The sequence below is a fragment of the Lepisosteus platostomus genome, chromosome 1 (genome assembly GCF_059453375.1).
Source record: "Lepisosteus platostomus isolate fLepPlt1 chromosome 1, fLepPlt1.hap1, whole genome shotgun sequence".
Lineage (NCBI taxonomy): Eukaryota > Metazoa > Chordata > Actinopteri > Semionotiformes > Lepisosteidae > Lepisosteus > Lepisosteus platostomus.
This window is the reverse complement of record NC_142611.1, coordinates 59,016,694-59,039,917: the sequence shown is the minus strand read 5'-3', so window position 1 is coordinate 59,039,917 and position 23,224 is coordinate 59,016,694. Positions and strand designations below refer to the sequence as shown.

The window sequence follows — 23,224 nt, the reverse complement described above, 5'->3', positions numbered from 1 at the left end:
TGCAAAAATGAATTAAAAAAGGGCAAATAAAATTGAAGGAAATTTAGTAGATCAGAATCCACAGAATTGGTCATAATCCTAACGCCTTATTTGAAAGTGAATTCATGTTTACATGTGTAAAAAAAGATGGCTTTTCTCCTGATAATTCATTAGAGGATTTCATCTAGCATTTTCTTAAAATAAGGTATGGTATCAGCTTTGACAATAGAGCAGGGTAGTTTGTTCCAAACTCCTTTTAGTGTGAAGACGTTTTTCCTGTTCTCGGTTTTAAATGCACTTCCCCTTAGCTTCCATTTCTGTCCTCTGGCTCATATTTCATTGCTGACTTTAAAGAAGTCAACAGGGTTAACTGTGAGTACCTTTGAAGATTGTGAATACTTGAATCAGGTCCTGTCTGTCTTTTCTGTACAGGGCTTCAAGTGCTCCTTTATTCCATTCTGGTGAGTCTGAGACTGTACCTGCTTGCTCTTCTCTGGACTGACACCTGCCCAAAACTGAACGCAATATTCTGAATGAGGTCCTACTAGGGCATTGTAAACCTGTAAATATTGCAAATATTCTGTATGCCACTTTTTCTGCTCCCCTTCATTGTCTAAAAGATGGAAAAAAAGGTGCCAACATAAATACATGGGTAGCTTCTACAAGATCAGCATTTCCCAATTTTTCATTTAAAGTATGGTTTTACTACCCACAAACACTTCTTTGTAGCACTCTGTACCTGTCTGCATTAAATAACATCTGTCAGACCTTGTGCCCAGCCTTCATTTCAAATTATTTTGCAGCCACTGCAGTATTTAGTGATCCTCCTAGTTTGCTATCAGCTGCAAACATGCCCAGTTTATCAAGTATAGCAGAATCTATATAATTGATATAGATTAGGAAAGGGTGGACCAGTGGCGCAGTGTTTAGCATTACTGCCTCGCAGCACTGGGGCTCTGGGTTCGATTCCAGACCTGGAGTGCTATCTGTGTGGAGTTTGTATATTCTCCCCCCTTCATGTGGGTTTCCTTGGGGAGCTCCAGCTTGCTCTCACAGTTCAAACACAAACTGGTAGGTTAAGTGGTTAGGATAAGTGTGTTTGAGTCCGTATGTCTGCCCTGCGATGGACTGGCGTTCCAACCAGGGTGTACTCTGCCTTCTGCCCATTACTTGCCATAATTAATTCTTGAATGCCTGTGGGCATTCACAAAAACTTGATCAAAATCCTTCTGAAATTTGCTACTTTACACTCTTTTCTACTCCTTTTGTTTCTATTTCTGTTGTTGCTAACACGTTAAGAAAGACATACCTTTGCTAAATCCCTGCTATTTCCTAGAATCCTACTGGCATACAACTCATCTAGAGGATTATCTGTAATTATTGTTTCCTTAACACTACAGAGGCCTAATTTGGCTTTATCACCCTGTTTTTGGGTGGGTGCAATATAAGTAGCTTTCCAATCAATGGGTACTACCCAGCCTGAACAAGTGTTGAAAGTGTTTTGGTAACGGCCTATAAATACTCTCTTGAGTACACACAGCAAAATAGCATCAGACCCTGGTGATACATTTATCTTAAGTGCTTTTAGCACCTGAAACTCTTCTGGGCTACAATACTTTAATCCAGAACTGTCTTTCCTCAGCCCAGAGGCACATTGCTGATATATTTCTTAATGATCGCCTGACGGAAATATTTAATGCACTAGACATTTCCCTTTCATCATCTAAAAGATTCCCATTTTTATCTTTGCGACTATTACTTTGTCCTCTACAGTTTATTGTCTTTTGTAATACTGACAACTTTATTTAGCCTCCACCGCCATTCTTTCCGCTCTGTCTGGTATCCTTTGTACATGTGCTCACAGCTCATTACACTCTTCTGTTTCACTGTATACTTTTCTAAATCATATTTTGAATGATCTTCTTCCTTCATATATTTTACTTCAATTATTTAATTTATCCATCCATTTGGGCCAAAAACTTACTAGCCTTCGATTTGCTTACTCTAGGGATGAATGCAAAAGAATACAGAACATCTTTAAAATGTCTCTATCAATTCTCTATTGATCCTATAACCATTTGATCCCACCTTACTTCTCTTAAGACCCAGCCCATTCCACTTTCCTAGAATTGCATACTTTGTTTTGGAATTTAACTTTATAACTGTACAGTTACAAAATTATTTCAGAGCCACACTGTACAGTGATCAGTTCCATGTATTAAGAAAGCAAATATGAAATACGATATATATTACTGCTGTTGCTTGTTTGAAGAATTCTAACAGGGTAATCATACCCCAGAATACTCCTGTCATACTACTTTAATTCCAATGACTTTCACTACCTTACATTCATATAATACAAATAAGATCAATAATTGCTCAGTTAAGTTTTGTTACCCATTTATGGCTATAGAATAATATCTCGTTTCCTTAAGTATAATCAGTAGAATACCATCAGACACTGGAGATTTATCTTAAGTTCTTCAAATATCTGCAACACTTCCACCTCTTCAATGCATACATAATGTCACGTAGAACTTTCTTATCTTAACCTGATGCATGTTGTTAATTTCTTCATCGATAAAACTTCCTGGAGTGAAAATTTAATTTAATAATTCCGCTATTCCCATTTTTGTCACCCTAACTTTTACCTTTATGTCCAGACTGGACATACTGGAATTCCTGTTCTTTTTAACCACTTTTAAAATGCTTTCATTCTAATATTTTTCTAAATTAATTCAGCAAACCATTTTTGTAGGTGATTCCCAAACATTGATATACTTATTTGTGGTATTAATGTTTCTTAGCCTTAGCCTCAAAGAGGGGCAAACTTCAAACTTTTGCTGTACATTCTGTACCAGATCCATCATGTCCCATCCTACTTTTCTTAAGGTAAGTTTTATTCTTCATGGTTTGCTTTCCTGAAATCTTAAGGTCAGTAACCTTTCTCAAGTTGCATGCTACTGGGTGCCTTATCTTACTAACTTATTTCTATTGACGTTGAGAGTGTGCTTGATTGTTACTGACTCAAAAGGAAAACATCAGTACAAAATGTCAGAAACCTAGACATCTGACAAAATTCTGTTGCCCGTTCTTGCATGCACAATGCAATCTCAATTGTTCATAAAAGATGTTGGAAACAGTGGAAAGTCAAAGTGTCAATATACTGGTTTTCATAAAGACCCCCCTTGATTCAACGGGTGAAAACTTCTCTCTTCCTTGCCAGATCTCATGTACAGTGGGCCTGTAGTTCACAGGTGAATGATGCAAATCTCCATGTCTACTCTGGCATTCTTTGAGATAAAACTTGTCATATATATATACAGTATAATATAGTAGTGGTAGTAAAAATAACCCATGCTTACCCCTTTTTTTTAAGTTCTTGACAACCTTTATGTTTTTTTCCCCAATCTATCCAAAGAAAATAAACTCCTATAACAACCTTTTCTCCCTTTACGCATACTGTGTATCTCTGATTTAATTATAAAAGTCTGCATTATAATTAACATCTGAATTTGGTGTTCAGTGACAGAACCCTAACAATGTATCCTTCTATCATATCTATCATATGAGACTTTTTTATACAGATATACAGATTCTCCATATACCAATCTCACTTAGTAGTAATCCATCAAGCTTGTACTGGCTAGCCTTTGCAACAAAAAGCTTTTCCAGTGACAGAGCATGCTGAATCCTGCTTCAGCACACCATGTCTGCACTCATGCAGTTTTCAGATGACCATTTCCAGCTGATCACAGTTGCAGAGTGTAGGCAGGACTCCTGAGAAAACCATGCATTTATTCCTGTCAATTCTTTTCCACAAGGTCTTTAAATCCGTTACACAATAAGAGTGCGCTGTTTATGCCAATGACGAAATGTTTTATTTGCTGGGAGCCTATCTACTACTTGAATGTCAGCCATCTCGGCTGCAGGACGACAGCACAATTCTGCTGCTCAAAACAAACCACGTCTTTCCTTAGCATTCCCGTTTACAGGTACTGAAGTGAAACAAATTGTCTGGCTTTATGTTTTGTCAATTTGTTAGGATTGGACAATATATTTTAGTTCCTTTATCCACCTGATACTAGCGTCTCTCCCCTTCTGTCTTATTATTCTTACGAAATGGGATGCATACCTCCACAAATGTGGAAATTGCTCATTCGCTGATTTCATGATACTCTCTTGAATTCCTGTAGCTCCATTTCAATCAGCAACTGGATTTTGTATCAATACTCACAGATGTAAATCTTCCAGGATACTCCACATGACAAGCGACAATGCACGTTTAAAGTGGGTTCTCGTTGGATGCTTTATGCATATAAATGTATGTTTTAGCCCACACTGATTCAGAGAAGTCAGCTTTTATTTTAGGAGATGAGAAGCACTGCAGCTCTCTCTCTACAGATGCTTACAGTCAGCTTATCTGCCTACCACTGACACCATATCAGCTCCACTCACACAGTACTTCAGTCTTTAAATTAGCCACTAATAGTTGTCAAACTGTCTCGCGTGTACACAAGACCCTACAGCACAGCTCTTTCTAATCTATATCAATCATTTAGATTCAGTTACAGCTAGTAAACTAGAAAGTTTTGCAGATTATACCAAACTGGTCAAATCAGAAAACATTGTTCAAGCTGCAAAAGAATTTCAGAAGGACAGATTAAATTCAGGACTGTGCAGATACTAAGGAGATATATTTTGTTAACAAACACAGGATGGTGCATGCTAGGAGTAAAAACAAACTACATAAAACGGAAAACAGATTGAAGAGATTAATACTGTACAATGTGCAAGTAAAACCTCGATTAGAATATAATTTTGGTCGTCAAATTACAAGAAAGATACTGCTGCGTTACAATTAGTACCAAGAAGAGCAACAACACACATTCCTGAGCTCAAAGCTGTTCTACATTGTCAGGATGTAAGAATTGAACCTTTTTAGGCTTCAACAGAGACTACAAGGTGTTCAAACCTCTAAGGTATCAAGGCAACGGACTCTTTCAGAATTTAAGAAGGAAACACAAACAATATGGCACAACTGGAGATTAAGTAGAACTACATTCAAAACTGAAAAGAGGAGGGACATCTCCATTTACATCTTTTCACCAATTGCTGTGGGAATAAGGAACAAGCTGACCAGCTACATCAAAAACTATTTTCTGCAAGAAACTAGACGAGAACCTTGGATAAATTAACTACTGAAAAAAACATGGCAGACTGGGCTGAATGTTCCTCTCTCATTTGTAACAATTTGCAATTTGTACAGTTTTGCTGTAAAATACTACACTGCAGAAATGCTTTAAGGATACTTTTAACTAGAGTAAATTCACAAAAATCCTTATGCATGTATCTAATTTGAACAATTACTAGATACACAGGCACACTTACAGAATAAATCCACCAAACATATGACAAGTATTATCACTGATGCCATAGATCTGTTATTGTGGTTTTGGCAGCTGGCTGAGGGAAGGTTCGTAGAGTCTTTTTCACAAGCATGTATTTATTTTTTGATAATACCCAACCATAATTTAGTCTTTAAGCTAGAGAACACATCATTACAAAAATACAAAATTAAAATCTAAAAATATTCTGATCACCCATGTTAACCTGTCTGCAATCACTACATTCTTGAAGATATGACACGTTCATTTTAACATGCTGCAAGCTGAACAAAATACACCTTTCCTGGAACCATATTTCAATCATTTAACTTTTAAAAAGGAGAAAGAGGAGTGGCTTTATAAAGCCATAACATAAAAGCTCTTTGGTTTTATCCATTTCAAATACCTTAAGTGTAAAATTTTGTTTAAAATGTTGCATATTTTACATGGATCCACCTACACAGTTCTATACATTTTAGGACCACTCATATGGAGATTTATTTGAGACCACTGCAAAATACTTTCCCATGTGCGAGAAAAGCAACCAGCATTTCTAATGCTGAAGTTGATCCATTTTCCATTCTACTGCTTTGTTGATTGCTCTTCAGCTGAATTGTAACAGTAATATCGTAGATGCCTGCCACAGCAGAAACCAGGGGAATATGCAAAAGCAGCCAAATAAATTAAACCTGTAACCTGACTCCTATGTAAACCACTAAATGTGCTTTCAAAATCACATAATATAATAATTAGTTTGCATTTGAAAATTATCGATTACTTTATTCGCAGATGCTTCAGCTTTCTAGTACCTAAGCTACCTGAAAAATATTCTCTGCTTTAACTAGTTATGGCTTTAATCCCACAATGATACTTTAAAGTTTAAAGAATAAATAACTTGTTTACTCCACCATTTCAAACCACTAAACTATCATTTTTTTTGACTTTTCCAAAAGAATTTTTGTTTTAGTTTTTTTTTAAACTTTTCATAAAAGATTATTGAGGTGTATTCACCTGATCTAACATAACATTACGAGTCCTGCACTGTGCTGATAATATACCACACAAGACTGCGACTCTTTCAACTCTAGTGCAACCCATCTATTAGTTGAACAAATTGTGAAATGTAGTGAACACCAGGGTCCTGTATTGAGAAGATAGCAGGGTGGGAACCATGTCGTGTGACAAACTAATTCGCTCTTATCCAAACAGCATTGTTACCTCGAAACTAAGGCCTACTAAAGAATTTGCAATCATGTCAGTTACAGTAGAAGTCGCTACAGTAAACTTCAAAATTACCAACAGCTACTAATCTTGATTGGGTGAAACAAAACATCCTTTCTGCTTATTTGTTTCTCTACATGTCAATTCACTAGAGCAACATGGATCTGTTGAAAATTGCTCAAATCTTAATATTTTGTTTTTAGAAAGATGACTTTAATTACAGCATACTTAAAGTTTTACCCTAACTCTTGGAACATGAAAGAAAACAGCAGTACAGTCGCAGAACCAATTTCATATGTCAAGCAGCAGCCACGCATTCCTAAAAAGCTGGAGTCTCCAGCAGCAATGACCTCATACTGAGAGGGCAACAGCCTTATACATAGAGACTGACAGCATCAAGTTAAGATGCTGATAACCTTAGCACCAGAAGGTAAGTGACAGTTTAATGACAGCCTGCTTCATACCGAGTCATTTTACTACTATAGTATTATACTATACTATAGTACTAGAGTATACGTTTTTGCTCCCGTTTTGCCACTACAACTTGCAGTTATCCTTTCTCATGTTGATCAAGGACATCGTGGATCATGATCACCTTTTAATTACACTGCTGTTTCTCAAAAGTTCACTTGTATCCATTGCAAGCACCCTGGCAGAAAGCTATGTATGAACTGAGACTCTACATCTAAACCTATTTTAATTCAATGAAATGCTGGCTGCATGTATTGATTTCTTATTTCCTGCTTTGCTTTTTGACAAACAGACAATGTGCTCATTTCACCTTTTCTTGCTAGAACTGACCAGAAACAAACAAAGAAAAACTATCAGCATATAAATTTGCCCTTAGCATGGCAAAACCTGCTTGTTTACAGAGCAACAGGTTGTTTTGAACAGAAATAAGTCTCACATATACATGCACAACTCCAAGAGGCACACGCTTGAGATAAAATAAGTTATGCTTAAATATTCCATTTTCTGACTTGACTCGAAATGTTTGGCTCTTGAGTGTAAAGCACCACAAGCACGTCAGAGATCCCTGGTGACTATTCTCTTTCACGCAGTTCTAAACTTAGCAGTCAGGAATGCAGACCTGGGCTGTATAACCTTCCAGGCCTCACTCCATCACAAAAAAAAGAAGTTACTGCTTTTTCTCTTTCCTGCTACTGCCACCAGCAGACAATGCAAAGACTTCTGAACAGCCTCACCTCTCTTGCTGTGGAAGTCCTTCCGGGCTGTGCTCTCCTTCAGGCTGAAAAAAACATGGATGCAGAATGAATTAAAAATCCAAGGGCACTGAAACGCAAAGAATTAAAAAACTCCAGTTATGTGTAGCAAACATTAAAATGTCACATTTAAGCTCATGATGCAGCATCCTATGAAAAACACAGCATATGCACATGCTGATATTTAATTAAATGTTACAACTGTTCAGAATATTTACCACAATCATTTACTAATATTTAGAAATTGAGGAGTAATGATTACCAGTGCAGTATACACTGTATATTAACAAAACATGTTACAATACTTGTTTAACAATAAAATGGCTGATGTACAGTATGACGCTATATAGTAAAGGGTTTACAATGAAACATTGCTGTACCACACAAATAGATTTACAGCTCCAGTACAGATGCAGACTTAACCATGAATTAAATCCACAATGAACTGCAGCACAAGTCCAAATACAGACACACAAGCCTACAACTACTAGGCATGGAAAAATGACACTGCCAACATCAAAACATCTTTATTTACATAAGTCTGTGAGCAGACGGAGTGTGTACACAAAAGGTATTTCTAGATATTGTGCTTCTCATATCTTTTCATGAATTACCTGACTTACAAACTATCCAAATTACAAAAACAATGATGCAATGAAAAGTTATAAGGACACAATGTTTCTATCTTTCAAAAAATATATATATATATCTAACATCCAAGTGTTTCAAAGTGCCTATTCTGTGTGATATTGTAAGTGGTTTGAAGGTGGAAGGTATGTGCTCAAGAATAAAGCCACTTTTTCAGGAAACGTGCTTGACAAAGTCAGAAATGCTGTTGCCACTTTAGCTTAACATCTTTTTGTAAAACCAACTAATCTGACTCCCACTGCCCCTGTCAATATTATCAGACAATAACACTACTGAGATGTATAATTGCCCAATACTAACAGCAGGTGAATTCCAACCACTTTGTCTCATTTTAAACAAACGTACTTCAGCGTTCCAACATGTTTAATACCCTTTTTGGGCGTAGGAATGAATCTTAGATGTGCTATATATATATATCTGATTACCACATAAAAATCACTTTTGATATTAAATGCGTTGCCCTTTAAAAAGACTTTAAAATCCACTGAAAATGTTAACTAAGTCAACTGGAATTAAATCAACACCTAGAGAGTAGATATCCGTTCAAGATGAAGTGACATCATAATTATAATGATCATTAAGACTGGACTGCTATTTCCATGTTTGCCTCTTTTAGTTTTAAAAACCATTTAATAATTAAATGGGGAGTAATCATTGCAAGTGAGCTTCTCGTCATCTTGAAAATAGCTCCTACGAATTTAAAGTTACAAGATGCAACAGCTATGAGATTCTGTTAAGAGTTTAATACTTTTCCTTTCACTTATTGCATTATTCCATAATCTGTCGTGACTACATACAGCCTCACATTTTCATTAACTATCCTGCATGTGGCACACTTTGCAAGCTCCTTCAGGGAAACCACTGTCAATCTCTCTAAAAAGAAACACTAGAACACAAACTGTTGTGTTGTGTTCGGATATGCAAATAATAAAAATTGACAAAATAAGGGGGCACTCAAAGATACTGTGGATTATAACTGCCTAACCCTGTTCAAGGTATGTCATGTTTAAAATAGCCATTTTCAATAGACTTTTCGGTGTCTTTTTAGCACAGAAATGTTTCATGCATCAAGTCACTATTGCATTACTACCACAATGACAGACAGCATCTGTATTTTCAAGTAACTGGACATCCCCAGACATGAAAATCCATGCTTTTCAGCTTTACTGTCTGTAACTATCAAAACATTCAGTTCACAGTTCCATGTTTCTCACACTGCCAACAATACACAGCCTTTTCCATTTCATTCCTCCATTTAATCCTGAGTTAAACATAACTTTAACAAAGATGTAGTGCTGCCTTCAAGACAAAACTTTTGTTATTTCTTTTCAATACACATGATCTTGAAAACCCTGATTCAGGAGGCAAGGCATAAGATATTAATGCCAAGAACTATGTCAAAACTCCTTGTATAAAAGGTCCCACAAGCTTCATTTTTTATGCCATTGAAATATCTGGAAAGATTTGCAGTACAAAACTCAGAATACTGAGTGGTTTGGGATGACAAGGGTAAACAATTTTAAATCCCCAATCACAAACTGAGTTTATAAATCTTGAGGAATAACTGCTTCAAACTAAAAATTAAAAGCATCAAAACTTTAAAGATAGAAATGTGATATACATGTGATGCTCTGAGAAAAAAAAACACCTGAAACCTAATAAAGAATATAATCAATTAGCATGTCTTGCACTGAACATTTTCACACTTAATTCAACACCATTGTGTAATGTATTGTACCTCTGTCTTGGGTATTATTGGTTGTTTAATAAGATCCAGACACATTAAGGTGGTTTAAATTTCTAACCACTATTACACTCAAACAAACCTTTATGATAAAAGTGTTACTGCCCAAAAACTAAAATTGCACAAGCTGCGTGTCGACTCAATCAAGTCAAATGTACTGGAAAATACTAGTCTACAAAACAGCTTCCCACGAGTGCTGTGCACTGTCATCCAAAAACTAACTTCAAAAACCCAACCCGTGTGACTGGTTATAATTTGCCTATAGACCCCGGTCTGGACAATATATGGCCTGCAACTACTGCTTATCTGATAATATACGCTCCAAGACAGCCCAACATTAACCTTGCACAGTCCATCGTATTTTAATGCCAACTAACAGAAACTTGGTAGACCAGGCCACATGGCCAATATTTAAGGTGCACGGTGACTGAGCCCCGGTGAACTCTTCCCGCCGGTTCTTCTTCCAATCATCAAAGCCCCACGTGTAGCACAGTGATCACAGACCAAAAAACAGTATTACTGTTACTTAGAGCCACTGTATACTAGGTACCTACTAGCAACGACTCAAACCTGACGACAATTAAATGCACGATGCTAGAAGGTCAAAGATTTAGAGCACCATCTGAATTCACATGCTACCACAGATTTCGAGAGTGAACCACGCAACCGTGGGTTTTGCGTGGGGCTTTCCTTGCAAACAATTCGGCACTCAAGTAATCACAGGTAACAGCAAGAAAGCAAAGTTGAAAAAGTTGTAGTTAGGTTCTCTCACCTGTGTGGAGACTAAGAGCTCTTCATCTGCCTGCCAGACCTCCACCACGCTGGACATCTGAGCAAGAGCTTGGTTGAGAAAACAAAAAGAATTCGCAGCGTAAAAACATGAAACCCAGCAAAGGGGAAAATAAAGAATCAGGAAGTAAGCCCTGTAAAAGAGAAACCTTTTGGTTATGTCTCTTACAGACGGCTGGGCAAGCGTGTGTGTGTTCTAATATGGTAATATAGTTAATATTCAACCTTAGTTTTGCTTTTCAGGATAAAAAAAGAGAACCTTTACATACGGAAAAAATGGTTATCTTCATCAATACATTTTAAAACGCTTCACTAAAAGAATGCCTTCAAAATAGCACTCCAACTTTTTTTGGACCTTTTAAATATTCGTATGCATTTGCCTTAAAACCTAATATTAATGGTCTGTTGCACAGAAAAAAAACGTTTCTACAGATGATTTATCAACACAGGAAACTACGCTGCGAACAATACCAATTTGTTCAAAAGGAAGACGGTAAAATGCCTGGTAACTTCGAAATCAAAACAGGATCAACTGGAAAACAATGAACGGTATTAAATATTAAATATTTATACAAAACAACATCCCAAGAAGAGGTAACTGAAACATTCTCCTCTTCGCAAAACGACTTCTGTCTTCAGATACACTGGTTTGTCAAAACGACTGGGTTGGCAATCCGCTCTTTTCTCGTTAGCGTTAACCGTGGACGAGCTTTTTTAAAACGAAGCTGATCTCCCCAACCTTGTAGCTGAGCCCCTCCTTGGCGAATGCAGGGCGAAAGCAGCTGTAGCACTCCAAATACAAGATTTATCCATGTTTTCCTGTGGCAGTGGCTGCCTTGATAGAAGTCCCTCAGCCCCGCCATGCTGCTCTGTCTGCAGCCAGCCTCGCTATGTTCTGCTTTCTCGGCCCCCTCCCTCCTCGTCTCTCACACACCCTCCCTCTCTTTCCTCGCCCTCTCTCGCACTGTGCGGACTCGTCGGTGCTGACGAAAGCTTAGCAGTGAGGTTCCCTGAAAGTGTGCATCCGTATAGACAAAGCAGAGACTCTCCAGTGAGATACGGATCTATTGCGAGAATGGTAGAACCTCTGAAAAGAGTGCCGTCCAGAAACTACACGCAATGAGACAAATTGAGCACATGGCCTTTCTGAACGACCGCGGCAGCAGTCGGTTGGAGTCGCATGGAAACGTACGCTGCTTACACAGTTCTTTGTCTCTTTGTTTAAAAACCGCCTTGAGAAAACCGTTTCCTTTCCTTATCTTTTGGTTTCACCTAGAAATCTGGCTATAAATAATCCCTTCAAAATTCAATGTTAAACTGACGCTTAGTGTAGCTTTGTCATCTAAATTTAAATAGCGTTGTCTTAACAAAAGTAATGACACCTTCCATTCTTTTGCTTCCGACTACATTTGTAGCAAGAAATTTGTCCCCTTAATGTATTAATGTATAAAGCGGGTATGGAAATTTAAGAATTTAGCACATTTTAAATACGGCTAAAAATTAAGTAGGCTTTGCAAAAAATATTAGTTATGTGGGCCCACTTGGATTGTCAATGATATAACAATGAGTTACTGTAAGTGGCTTCTCGTTTACTTTCTTCTTTGGCATATTTTTTTTCCAGGTCTGTATCAGGAACGTCTGTTTCTAAAGCACTGAGAAAATAAATAAAAGTTATAACTCTTCAAATAATTCTAAATTATTTGTATTACGTATTGTGAGTACAAGAGTATTCCAAAATACTGACGTGTCTCTTTAATAAGCAAAGCAGGGTCCCAAAACTGAAAACGATTTAATACAACTGTGTTATAAGGCATAAGGAAAAGTATTGATCTGTTTCAGAGTCAGGAAGAGCCCAGAGATTCTGGAAGACACAGAAGAGAAGGAGATGAACAACACTACTCAATTCACATTTCAATGTTGTTGTTTTTTAAATTAGGAAGTTTAAGAGACACAAATTAGAATTCACAACAATTCACTATGAATGAAAACAGCCAAGAATTGGCCGTGTTCAAAATTTTTTGACTACTTTAAATTACACTTGGCTGAGGGTTAACCTCCTGGTCATAGGACAAGGAGGCTAGAACTCCCATGCAGAGTAAGGTGCGGCCAAGGGCCAGCCGCAGAGGCGGAGATAGGACAGAGGAGGGATGCAAAAGACGAATACCAGGAAGAGAATGGTATCATGTATAATATATTGTATATAATGTTTAAGTGAGGAGATGATGTTATGATTGATTACAAATTACAGATAGCTGAGGTTGATTGAACTTGGCTATCCCTCCCAAACTTTCGCTCTAAACTCCACTCAGCAAGACATGCAGTCAAACACTCATGACAATACAGGAGGAGTTATCTACAGTATCTTGTTACCATCACTGTAGTTACATAAGTTTGTGTTCATATTCAATTTAAAGCCAATTACAATACCTGCCTAATCAAAATTGTGAGTTTGATATAATCTTGTGAGATCCAGAATGCTCTACCACTACATTCCCAGCTCACACATGCACATGTTTTGTATAGAAACATACTGTATGACCCTGATCAACAGATAAGCACTTTTGGCATTTCTGTTAAACATTATTTCATAAGATCGTTCTCTACTAGATATGTCAAGTGATTGAAAGTATGTTTGTTTTGCTTGCAAAGTCTGTTAAATGACTGCACACTGCCCTGTCACACTGAGACATCTGAAGGATACATCCTTAACTTTTCTCCTGACTGATTCTAATAACTTGAATACAGATCATGTGAACACAAAAACAGTAGCAGCTTAAATGCACAAATTTGTTTTCATTTAGAAATTACAGTCCAGTTTCACAACAGCTACACCATCTCCCAAAACAGATTATTATCAGAATTGAGTATCATATGGTAGATAAAGAAGAGCTATTTCAGAGATAACTTGGAAAATTTGAAATAATTTCTGTACTATACCTGAAAGATCTCAAATGCTTGGTTGTGTAAGAAGCTATAATGGTACTATTTACTAATATATCTCTTTTTTAATTGCTTCTGGGTTGAACTAAATTAAGGAAAATGTGAAGAGATGGGGGGAAAAAAAGCTTTTCACATTGAACTGTATAAATACGCAGAACACAGGAATCTGCAACCAAGTGTGCATCCCAGGCAAGAGCAGCAAATTCGATCGACTCTGCTGTGGACTGCACAACTTGTTACATAATACCTAAAACTGCAGTCAATTGACTCGGATTCAATAAAGTCTCTAACTTGTTAGGAGGTGTGACTTGAATGGAGTAGGTATTTAGCTGTGGCTCTTTACAAAAATACAGAAATATTTACCCCTAGCCTCGAAAATGAGGAGAAAGTCAACAGCACATTGGTAACGTTTGAAGGGAGGGGCAATGTTAATACCAGGTTTGTCTGCCTAATCACACTTCAGAGCACTTACAGCTCTGCTTTGTGTTGACAACAGAGACATGGAAGCAGGAGCAGGTTTTGTGAGAGCTGTTATTATAGCTATGCTATAGCACATCCTTCACTAAGGGTGGTTGACAGATACTTGTCAAAACCTGATTCTCGGGGCAAAGTTATCTCCACCATGTCTAAATGCATCAAGATGACATTTGTTGTGCTTCATCTGTGCATGATGGCGATTCTATTTTCCTTGATAATGGTTGTTGAAAATCAGGAGTTCCTAACTGACAGAATGCAAACCAATCACAACCAGGACAACTTGCTGGATTCAATTACAGCTTAGTAAAGCAAAGTAAACTGGAAGGTATCTGGTGAATTAGTTTCAAACTAAACTAGTGAATTCTTTCAATCTAACTTTCAAAGAGCTGTGAATGGAAGATACATGTACAGGTGTAGTAAAAGATTCAAATAAATTCAAGAAATAACCAAATATATCTGTGTATTCCACAGGGACGCATACTGATAAAAACGTACCATTTTTCACAGTTACAGTGATGTAACTGTCAGTGATGTTACACGTCATGGAGGGGCTCAAAAATATCAGGCTAGGGCATACAGTGTCTTTATCATTGTTTTTTAATCAAATACCAAATGCCTATCTAGTGATTACTTACAATTTGTTTTGGCAACAAATTTAAATGATAAATATATCTATGATCAATTCTTAAAAGAAAGACAGCCACCGCTAAAAAACTCTTTTTTGAAAACGTACTAAAATAAATATACCGTACTGTACATGTAGTCCTGAGAAACCAAATGATAGAAATCTTGTTTTTAATAACAATACAGGAAAAACCTGAAGATCATGGCATTTTATTTCTGCTTGGCATAAACATAAAAATAGCAGGAGTCATGCTTTTGCTGAGAGCCAAGAAAACTAGATACACTGTGTGGCCTCCCCTTGTTTGTAACTTTTCTTATAAAGTTCTTGTCACAGACCTGGCTGACTTATTTTAACCTCACCCAAGGACAGCTCAGTAGGCATACAGTATGTAGACAGCTTTGGCCTAAAGTATATTTTACAATGTACGTACCTAACATCAGTCCTCAAGAGGGTTCCTGCTTGTACTACATTTATCAATAACAGTTTTGCATACCCCTGTCAGAGCCAAAACAGCTGACATCTCACCAGGCTGGAAGTTCCCACTTTGCTCTTCTTTTTGTAAGAAATGTGTTATAGCAGTCTGAAAGTAGTTCTCAGTCAAGTTCCAAAGTGGCTAAAGTAAAGTCAGCAGACCAAAGGCCGTGGTCTAGGATCACAGGTTTGATTCATGACTTAATGAAACCAATTAACATATTTATCAAAATCCCAGTGTTGCAAAGTATGAATGGCTGTTCCACGTATACACTAAGTCAAATGTCTGTAATCTGTAATTATTTTTAAATTTAATAAATCAACTACCTTTTAAATTGAAGGTCATTTGATCTATTATCAGCAAATTCGGGCAAACAGACAGTAAATGATGAGAGCGTCAAACTGCTCACTCAGTACTTGATATACAGTATAAGTACTGGTACGATCTTTACTGCTAACAGTAGATGAGCTATTCTTTGTCACCACTTTGGTTTTAAATGTTTACTGCTAACAGTAGATGAGCTATTCTTTGCCACCACTTTGGTCTTAAATGTTCATGTCTTGTGAATATACAGGTATGGTACAGATTTATATCTGCTGCCCTGCCAAAAAACAAATGGGTTTTAGTCACTTTGAGCATCTTTTAGTTTGAGAAATGGATATACACACCTTTGTTCTGGATGTGGTGCACATGTTTTGCCACATCTTCTCTGGCATGATAGGTGTGAACTACATGTCATTGTTAATGAAATGGCAAGAAATGCTGCAGCTTCTGAACTGCATGCAAACTGAGCCAGTGTTGCGCAATTCATGAATCACCCTGTCAACAGCCACAGGCAAGATTTAGTGCTGAGGTAAGATTTCTATTGTTTTCTTTTATTGTAAAAGAATTACGGGGTGTTATGGTCAAACAGAGGTAGTTAAGGTTAGACATCTAAAAGTAATTAAGTCAGTCCTGACACCAGCACAGGCAAAAATATAAAAAAATAAATAATATCAAACCCCAATTCTGAGATACTGTAGTACCAAGCAAGGTCATATGTTTTTCTGTGTGCAATTTGGCAGTGGAAAATTAAACAGGTGATAGTTCGAAAGATACATATTTATTTCTCACTAATGTAGACATACAAAACTGCTCATATTTACAGCAATGTACAATAGAATTTAGTTTTCAGATTTTAGCACTGAACTTTCCCAGATTTAATGATTTAATACATTTGTATGCTTGATCAGACTAATGGACTCTGAAGGAAACATATATCTTTCTCATAGTAAATAACACTGCTTTCATAAACTAATCTTAGCTGTTCTTGCTAGCTAGGTACCTCTTGCAATATGTAAAAACTTTAATACCCCCTTTATCCAGTGACCCCAGACACCCTGGAGCCTCAGCTTGAGACTCAAGCCCCCGTCTAAAATAAATGTCACTTTTATAGCCATTTTAAAGACCCCCAATTCCCAGTAATATATCGCATTAGACAGGGAACTCATTCAGGGTTACTACTCTAAAAGTATGGTAAACAACATAAAAACAAGATTTCTAATGAATAATGTTTGCATAATACCAGTAAGCATAGGTAATTTACAGATTCATAACTAACAAATAACACAAAAGTTTTCTTTTAAAGAGTTGTTTTTCTGTAATCCACATAACACAGTACTTCCTTTTATAGTATATAGGTGCCATCACAAAGGTTTTTTGTGATTTTATTTAAAAATCACATAATTGCATTGTTTTTTATTGTATTATAATCATACCATTATAAATAAAGCAACAAGAAGCTACATACTATATAAACATAACTGTATACCACTGTATATACTGTTCTTGTGTTGCAAGCATAGAGTGAAGTTGTTGTGCATAATACATGAATACTTAAACACGCGGTTGTTGGTCTTCCTGATTATTTAACCATAATATTTGAACCAAGTGAGCTGTTTGTACAGTTGTCCATGGCTAAGCGTAGAAAAAAACAATGAAATCATGTTCTGAGTATATAAAGTAATGAGATGTTATGCATTGCTATATTATCATGCATGTTCCTAAACTCATGGTAAAATATACCTATCAGATATAACTTGGCTACATTTTGGGCTATAAAATTTAAAAGGATGAGCCCCTGTCCTTAGTGACTGAAACACAGAGCCATATTTGTAAATCATAGACAGTCATTTCAGGTTTAGGACAGTCAAACTCCTCTACAAATCCGTAATTGAGAAGGTACTCCACTCCAATGTAAGTAATGATGTTAAGCCCACTGAGGATCTCCCAATTGTCTGTAATCCAGCTGCCCTGGTGGTTCCCTCTAGAAACTTGACAATTGTCACCTAGGGGCATCCTGGATTGAATGGGTAACCTCCAAACCACAGGGTTCACTCTGGTATTTTTAGGAGTTCTGGAAAAAAATATTTAATTTAATAATAATTAAACTAACACTTACTGTATATAGTGCTTTTCTGGACACTCCACTCAAATGCCTTTACAGGTAACGGAGACTCACTTCCTACACCAATGTGAAGCCATACCTGGATGATGCGACAGCAACAGAGTGACAAAGCCAATTCAGAGATGGGGATTATTAGGAGGCCATGATTGGTAAAGGTCAGAGAGAAATTTGGCCAGGACACTGGGGTAACACCCTTACTCTTTTTAAGAAACACCCTGGGGTTTTTAATGACCACAGCGAGTCATGACCTTGGTTTTACGTCTCATCCAAAAGACGGAACCTTTTGACAGGATAATGTCCCCATCACTATGGTGGGGCATTAGGACACACAGACTGCAGGGTGACCCTCTAATACCGCTTTCAGCAGTAACCTTAGCTTTCCTCCCATCCAGGTACTGACCAGGCTCACACCTGCTAAGCTTCAGTGAGTTGCCAGTTGTGAGTTACAAGGTGACCATCATCTCTTAAGAAAGCAGTAGGCAGTTGGAAATGGTGTTGTGTCTTTAAAGTCTACATTATATTCACATGATAGAACAACAGTTACGTTACATTAAATTTAGTATATTAGGTGTAACTTAAATGCCACTATTTTACTAATTAATAATGTACCCAGTACTTCATAGTAAATGACTGGTTTATTCTCATTGTGGGAACACTGAGAAAAGCTTATAGTTGCAATTAGCAGGATAGATGAAAAATGAAAGCTAGCTGTTCAAACAGGTTTCTTGCTCACACATATGGTGGCATTGCTGGGTTGACAAATTGTGTAAGCACTTTGGAATTTTTGGCTGTAGTGTTAAGGGTGCTATACAAAAGAGAAGTAGCATTGCACTGACTTTGCACATAAACAGAACTTTTGCCAGTCTGTTGTATTGATTCCAGCATATAAATCAAGATGATGGGCCTTAACAGTGATATTTAGGACTTTGGATATTTTCCATTTAGCCCTCGATGTTCTGAGAGACCCAGTTTATGTTTAAACTGACTTAACCTTTCTAATACAGCAAAAGAATACTAATCCCTTCATGTCTGATCAAAAAAAGGAATTTGAGCTTAAACAAAGTGAATAAACCTTGAGTCTTCTGTTTGTTTTCCAGCAACCATGTCTATATGAGCAGTGATGCCAGTCTTTATTCATATCTTTATTGATATAGTTTTTTTAATTCATTCAGGTACTACCAACTGTCCTTTTTGTACCTCACCAAATGTAACTGCATGCCTCTTTATAAAACATTGAGGCACCCCCTCAGTCAAACTGGGCAATTTGTTCTACTTTTTAGAATAAGAAACACACACAAGGCCTCCAAACACAGGTTTCACATTACCTGCAGCATAGACACAGCTACATTTGACATCTCCCAGCCATATACTAGAATCATATACAGTAGGCAATCCAACAATGACAAGTTACCAGCTCATGATCCAACTGCCCAGCTGCCACTCCACCCATTCCCAGCTGTGCTTGCAACCTCTATCCAGAGAAGACAAATGGCATGGCCTGAATCCAAACTGATCAAATTCAATTCAATTGATCTCTGAACTTTAGGACTGCCCCTTCCCCTGTCTTCACTAAAACCTTTTACCAGATGTGCAGCTTAGTTCAATTCTTAGTTTTATATTGCAAGTCTTGTGTAGAAAAAAAGGTTTTTGGTCTAAAGCCGTGGCAATAATCAGTTGGCTCACATTCAACAGAGGGCTGTCAAGATGTTTTGAAGCATTTGAAAACACCATATCTGGATGTTGGCTTTATTCTTTTCTCTGTCTTTGTATTCCTAAAATCCATGTTATGCTTTCAAGTGCCAGGAGAAATTGAAGGCAATACATTTAGCACAGGCTGGCTTTTCTCCAACTAATTTGCAACAAGGCATATGAATTCACTTAAGATGAGTCTCAAAAGTATTGCACAACATCTTAAAGTAAACAGAAATCGGGCTCTTTTTAGTCTAGTTAGTTTTAAAAGAACCAGACTTGGAAAATCATGTGATTTTACACTTGCTAAGACCTTTCTCAGAATTCCTTCACATAAAAAAACAGGAAAAAACTTAAATTTAAAAACTGAGATTATGAGACAATTTCTGTGCCTTGGAAGACAATCTCACCTTGTACATTTTCCTAATCTGTCTTAAAGAAATCCATGTGTGCTGCTGTTTATCATCATTGGTTAAAATGAAAGAAAAACTGAACCTACAGAACATTCATGAAAATGGTTAAATAAATTTTGTGTAGTAGAAGAGGAATGCTTCAACTAATGTTCTGCCCTTGATTAAACCTGTTCTACTTATACATTATGATGGCCATTTTTAGGGTATGAATGGGAACAATAACACTATAGGGGTAAATCATATTAAATCAATTACAAAATGCAAGCCCTGACATTTAAGAAGTTATTTGCAAGTTAAGCAATCAATCATCTGGCTTCACTTATAACAATCAAGCTGAAATCATTTAATCTCTGAATGTGTATCACTTAACAGAAGATGAATCCTAAAGGAAAATGACTCTTTTCTAAATTAAATCCTTAATTGTGAGCTTCGACGCTTTAGTGAGCTTTCCTGGCTAATTTAAACACATTCTGCTGGTGCTCTATCAGAAAGCAGATACACTTCGTATCAGTACAAAGACTAGTTAAGGCCAGGAGAAAGGAATCATCCTCAAGTGTGAGTCCCTGACATCAACAGCTATACCACCTGTTTGAAAATCTCTATTACCACCAGCAGGCTCTCAGTTTTCCTGTGAACAGGTGTCTCAAAACCCAACATGCAGCTAGGTCAGCCTGTACACAGAACCCTTTGGGAGCCAAAGGTTAGCATAAGACCAGGTCCAATTCCAAATATTTTGGAATTTCACCTACTTGCTATTTTTTAAAATATCTATAAATGTTGTAGCCAACAAATTAATCAGTCTAGCAATGTCAAAACCATGTTTTACTTGACAAGCAATTTATATCTGTGATCATGAGATTAATATGAATTAGTACAAAATAATGTTTTTGGATAGTTCCACACATACATCTGATAATAGAACACAAACATACTTTGTGTTCTACCCATTGATTTCTAAAAAAATGAAAGTATTGAAACACATTAAGAACATTTTAGAATGTACAAGTAAAGAGTAGTTTACAGCCAAATTAAGATACTTTGCTGCAGCCACTAAGAATTCTTGTCTTGGGATGTTTTTAAGCATGTAAAATATTTGCTTAACTGGATTTGCATAAAATGTTTGTACTGTCTGTGGGTTTTGGGTCATTATCATGCATGGTCAAAAACCATCCAACAGGTGTGGAAGACTTTTCAACGAAATAAGCAGACAATATTCATTCTGCTGCTCCTACCATATCTTACCTTAACTCTTCATTAAAGATGAGTGAGCCAGTTCCAGAGATGAACATGCATTGTGTCATTTTTATCGAATTCGTGCATGCAGTATACAATAGGTGTCTTTTTCCATGTTCAGAACCCTGCTCGTTTACATTCCTGCAATCTGACACATAAAGTTGATGCGTGCTTTTGTGTTCTCCAGGCTTGATTATAATGCAGTACTTGCTTGTATCCAAATACGTAAAACCTGCCATATGTTCCAACCACAGCTGCTTGGATCTTAACTAAAACTAAAATAACATATTTTATTATCCTTGCACTGTCTCCCTGTGACATTCAGGACAGAATTCAAGAGGATAAATGGTTTACTATATTTCCCAACTATACCAGTGACCTCCTTAACACCTAAAAGTTAGTTGAGGTCTTTGAACTCTGGCCTTCTTTCAGTTTCCAAAACTAAACTACAGACCTTGGAAGACTGTACTTTTTCTGTTGCACTAGGACTGTGGAATGATCTTTCAGCCCATGTTCAACCTTGCCAAGTCAGTCACCACTTTTAATCCTGCCTTAAAACCCTTTTTCACACTAGCTTTTGATTCTGTACTATTGTGTTTTCATGTGCTTCAAATGTTTCCTGTCAAAATCCTAAAGCGCCTTGAGATATTACATGAAAGGTAAAATCATATTGTCACACAGAAAAAAGCAAACAGATCTCTACTTTATAAAATATATATTTCCATCTGAAGGACAAAAACACTATTAAACCTTCATTTTAAATGAACAAATATATACAAGAAAAAATATTTAGTATGTTGGAAGAAGGACAACAGGAAAGGAAGATGAATATCATTCGATGTAGTCAAAGTCTTCTGGGATTCCAAAGTTTTTATCAAGGGATTTGTCCTCAAAACCAAACTTCCTTTTGGCCCATGATTTGATAGAGAAGACATTGTCTGAGAAAAGAACACAGGTCAACAGGATGATTGCATTTTCAGAACGAAAACAAAATCTGAGGAGATCAATAGTGAAATAAAGACTTCTATTAATAATGAAAAAACAATATAACTCCATTCAAAAAATAAAATCTCAAAACAAAGCTGATTGTGGTTTAAAACAAAAAGAGTCCTTTAAGAAATGTTACATTTATAGTCTTCTGTACTTTATAAAAATTGCTTAAACATTTGTGCATTTGAATCTCAAAATCTTTTGCAAAAAGCGTTTTACTTTGTGTTAAATGCATTTCTCCATAAGCATCATCTCTTGTAGAGCAATTTCACGCAGACATTCATGGGAATTGAAGATATCATATGAAGAAAATAGTATGCTACAGTATTTCATAATATGATCATTATTACTTTTTTCTTTTCAGTCATTGATCAATAAAAAGTATGATAATTAAGTTCTACTTACATTCTGTAAAACATCTAGGATTTGACCCTTAATTAAACATAAAATAAAAAAAATGGATACTTATATATTACTTTTATAAATTGCATTGAACGGGTTGGTTCATTCATGTGATCAGGATTTATGCATTTCAACCATTAAAGTATAAATGCCTCCTCGATTCAGAATGAGTTGCAAGTGCTAAATACAATTATCCACAAACTGTGTCAAAATAAAAGCGTAAACAAGGGAATAAATTAACAACCAACCAATTAACCATACTACAGTAGATATGCCAATATTTCAAAGATGACAACACAGTAAGGGTGCCACTTGCAATTACAATTACAATGTTACTCAATGGCTATGGTCTCCTCTTCAGATAAGGTACATAGAAGTGATTTAAAAGCTCTATACAGTATATCACCCTGTATACTGTAACATAAGATTTGGAATGTGAACACAGGCACTTCTAAAAGCTCAACACTACCAACACCTTGGCCCTAGGCTATAATGTCACCATACATACTAGTCAGTCAGGTTCAGAGAAAATATTGTCAGCTTTAC

General features: G+C 36.6%; 2 protein-coding genes across 6 annotated transcripts in view; both read right to left on the bottom strand.

The window, feature by feature from the left end:
- Positions 1 to 11,911, bottom strand: part of tmem131l (transmembrane 131 like) — a 53,531-nt gene extending 41,620 nt beyond the window's left edge. For all 5 annotated transcript variants that reach the window (XM_088633208.1, XM_088633211.1, XM_088633209.1 and 2 more), the window contains exons 1-3: positions 11,731 to 11,911; positions 10,975 to 11,042; positions 7,793 to 7,836 (exon numbers count right to left, since the gene is read on the bottom strand). In XM_088633208.1, the coding sequence (XP_088489334.1) occupies positions 7,793 to 7,836; positions 10,975 to 11,042; positions 11,731 to 11,854 (236 nt within the window). In that variant the 5' untranslated portion in view covers positions 11,855 to 11,911. The remainder of the gene's footprint in view (positions 1 to 7,792; positions 7,837 to 10,974; positions 11,043 to 11,730) is intronic.
- Positions 11,912 to 21,984: 10,073 nt separating this feature from the next.
- The window catches only part of mnd1 (meiotic nuclear divisions 1 homolog (S. cerevisiae)), a 32,551-nt gene continuing 31,311 nt past the window's right edge, over positions 21,985 to 23,224 (bottom strand). The window contains exon 8 of the mRNA XM_088633207.1: positions 21,985 to 22,224. Coding sequence (XP_088489333.1) covers positions 22,118 to 22,224 — 107 coding nt within the window. The 3' untranslated portion in view covers positions 21,985 to 22,117. The remainder of the gene's footprint in view (positions 22,225 to 23,224) is intronic.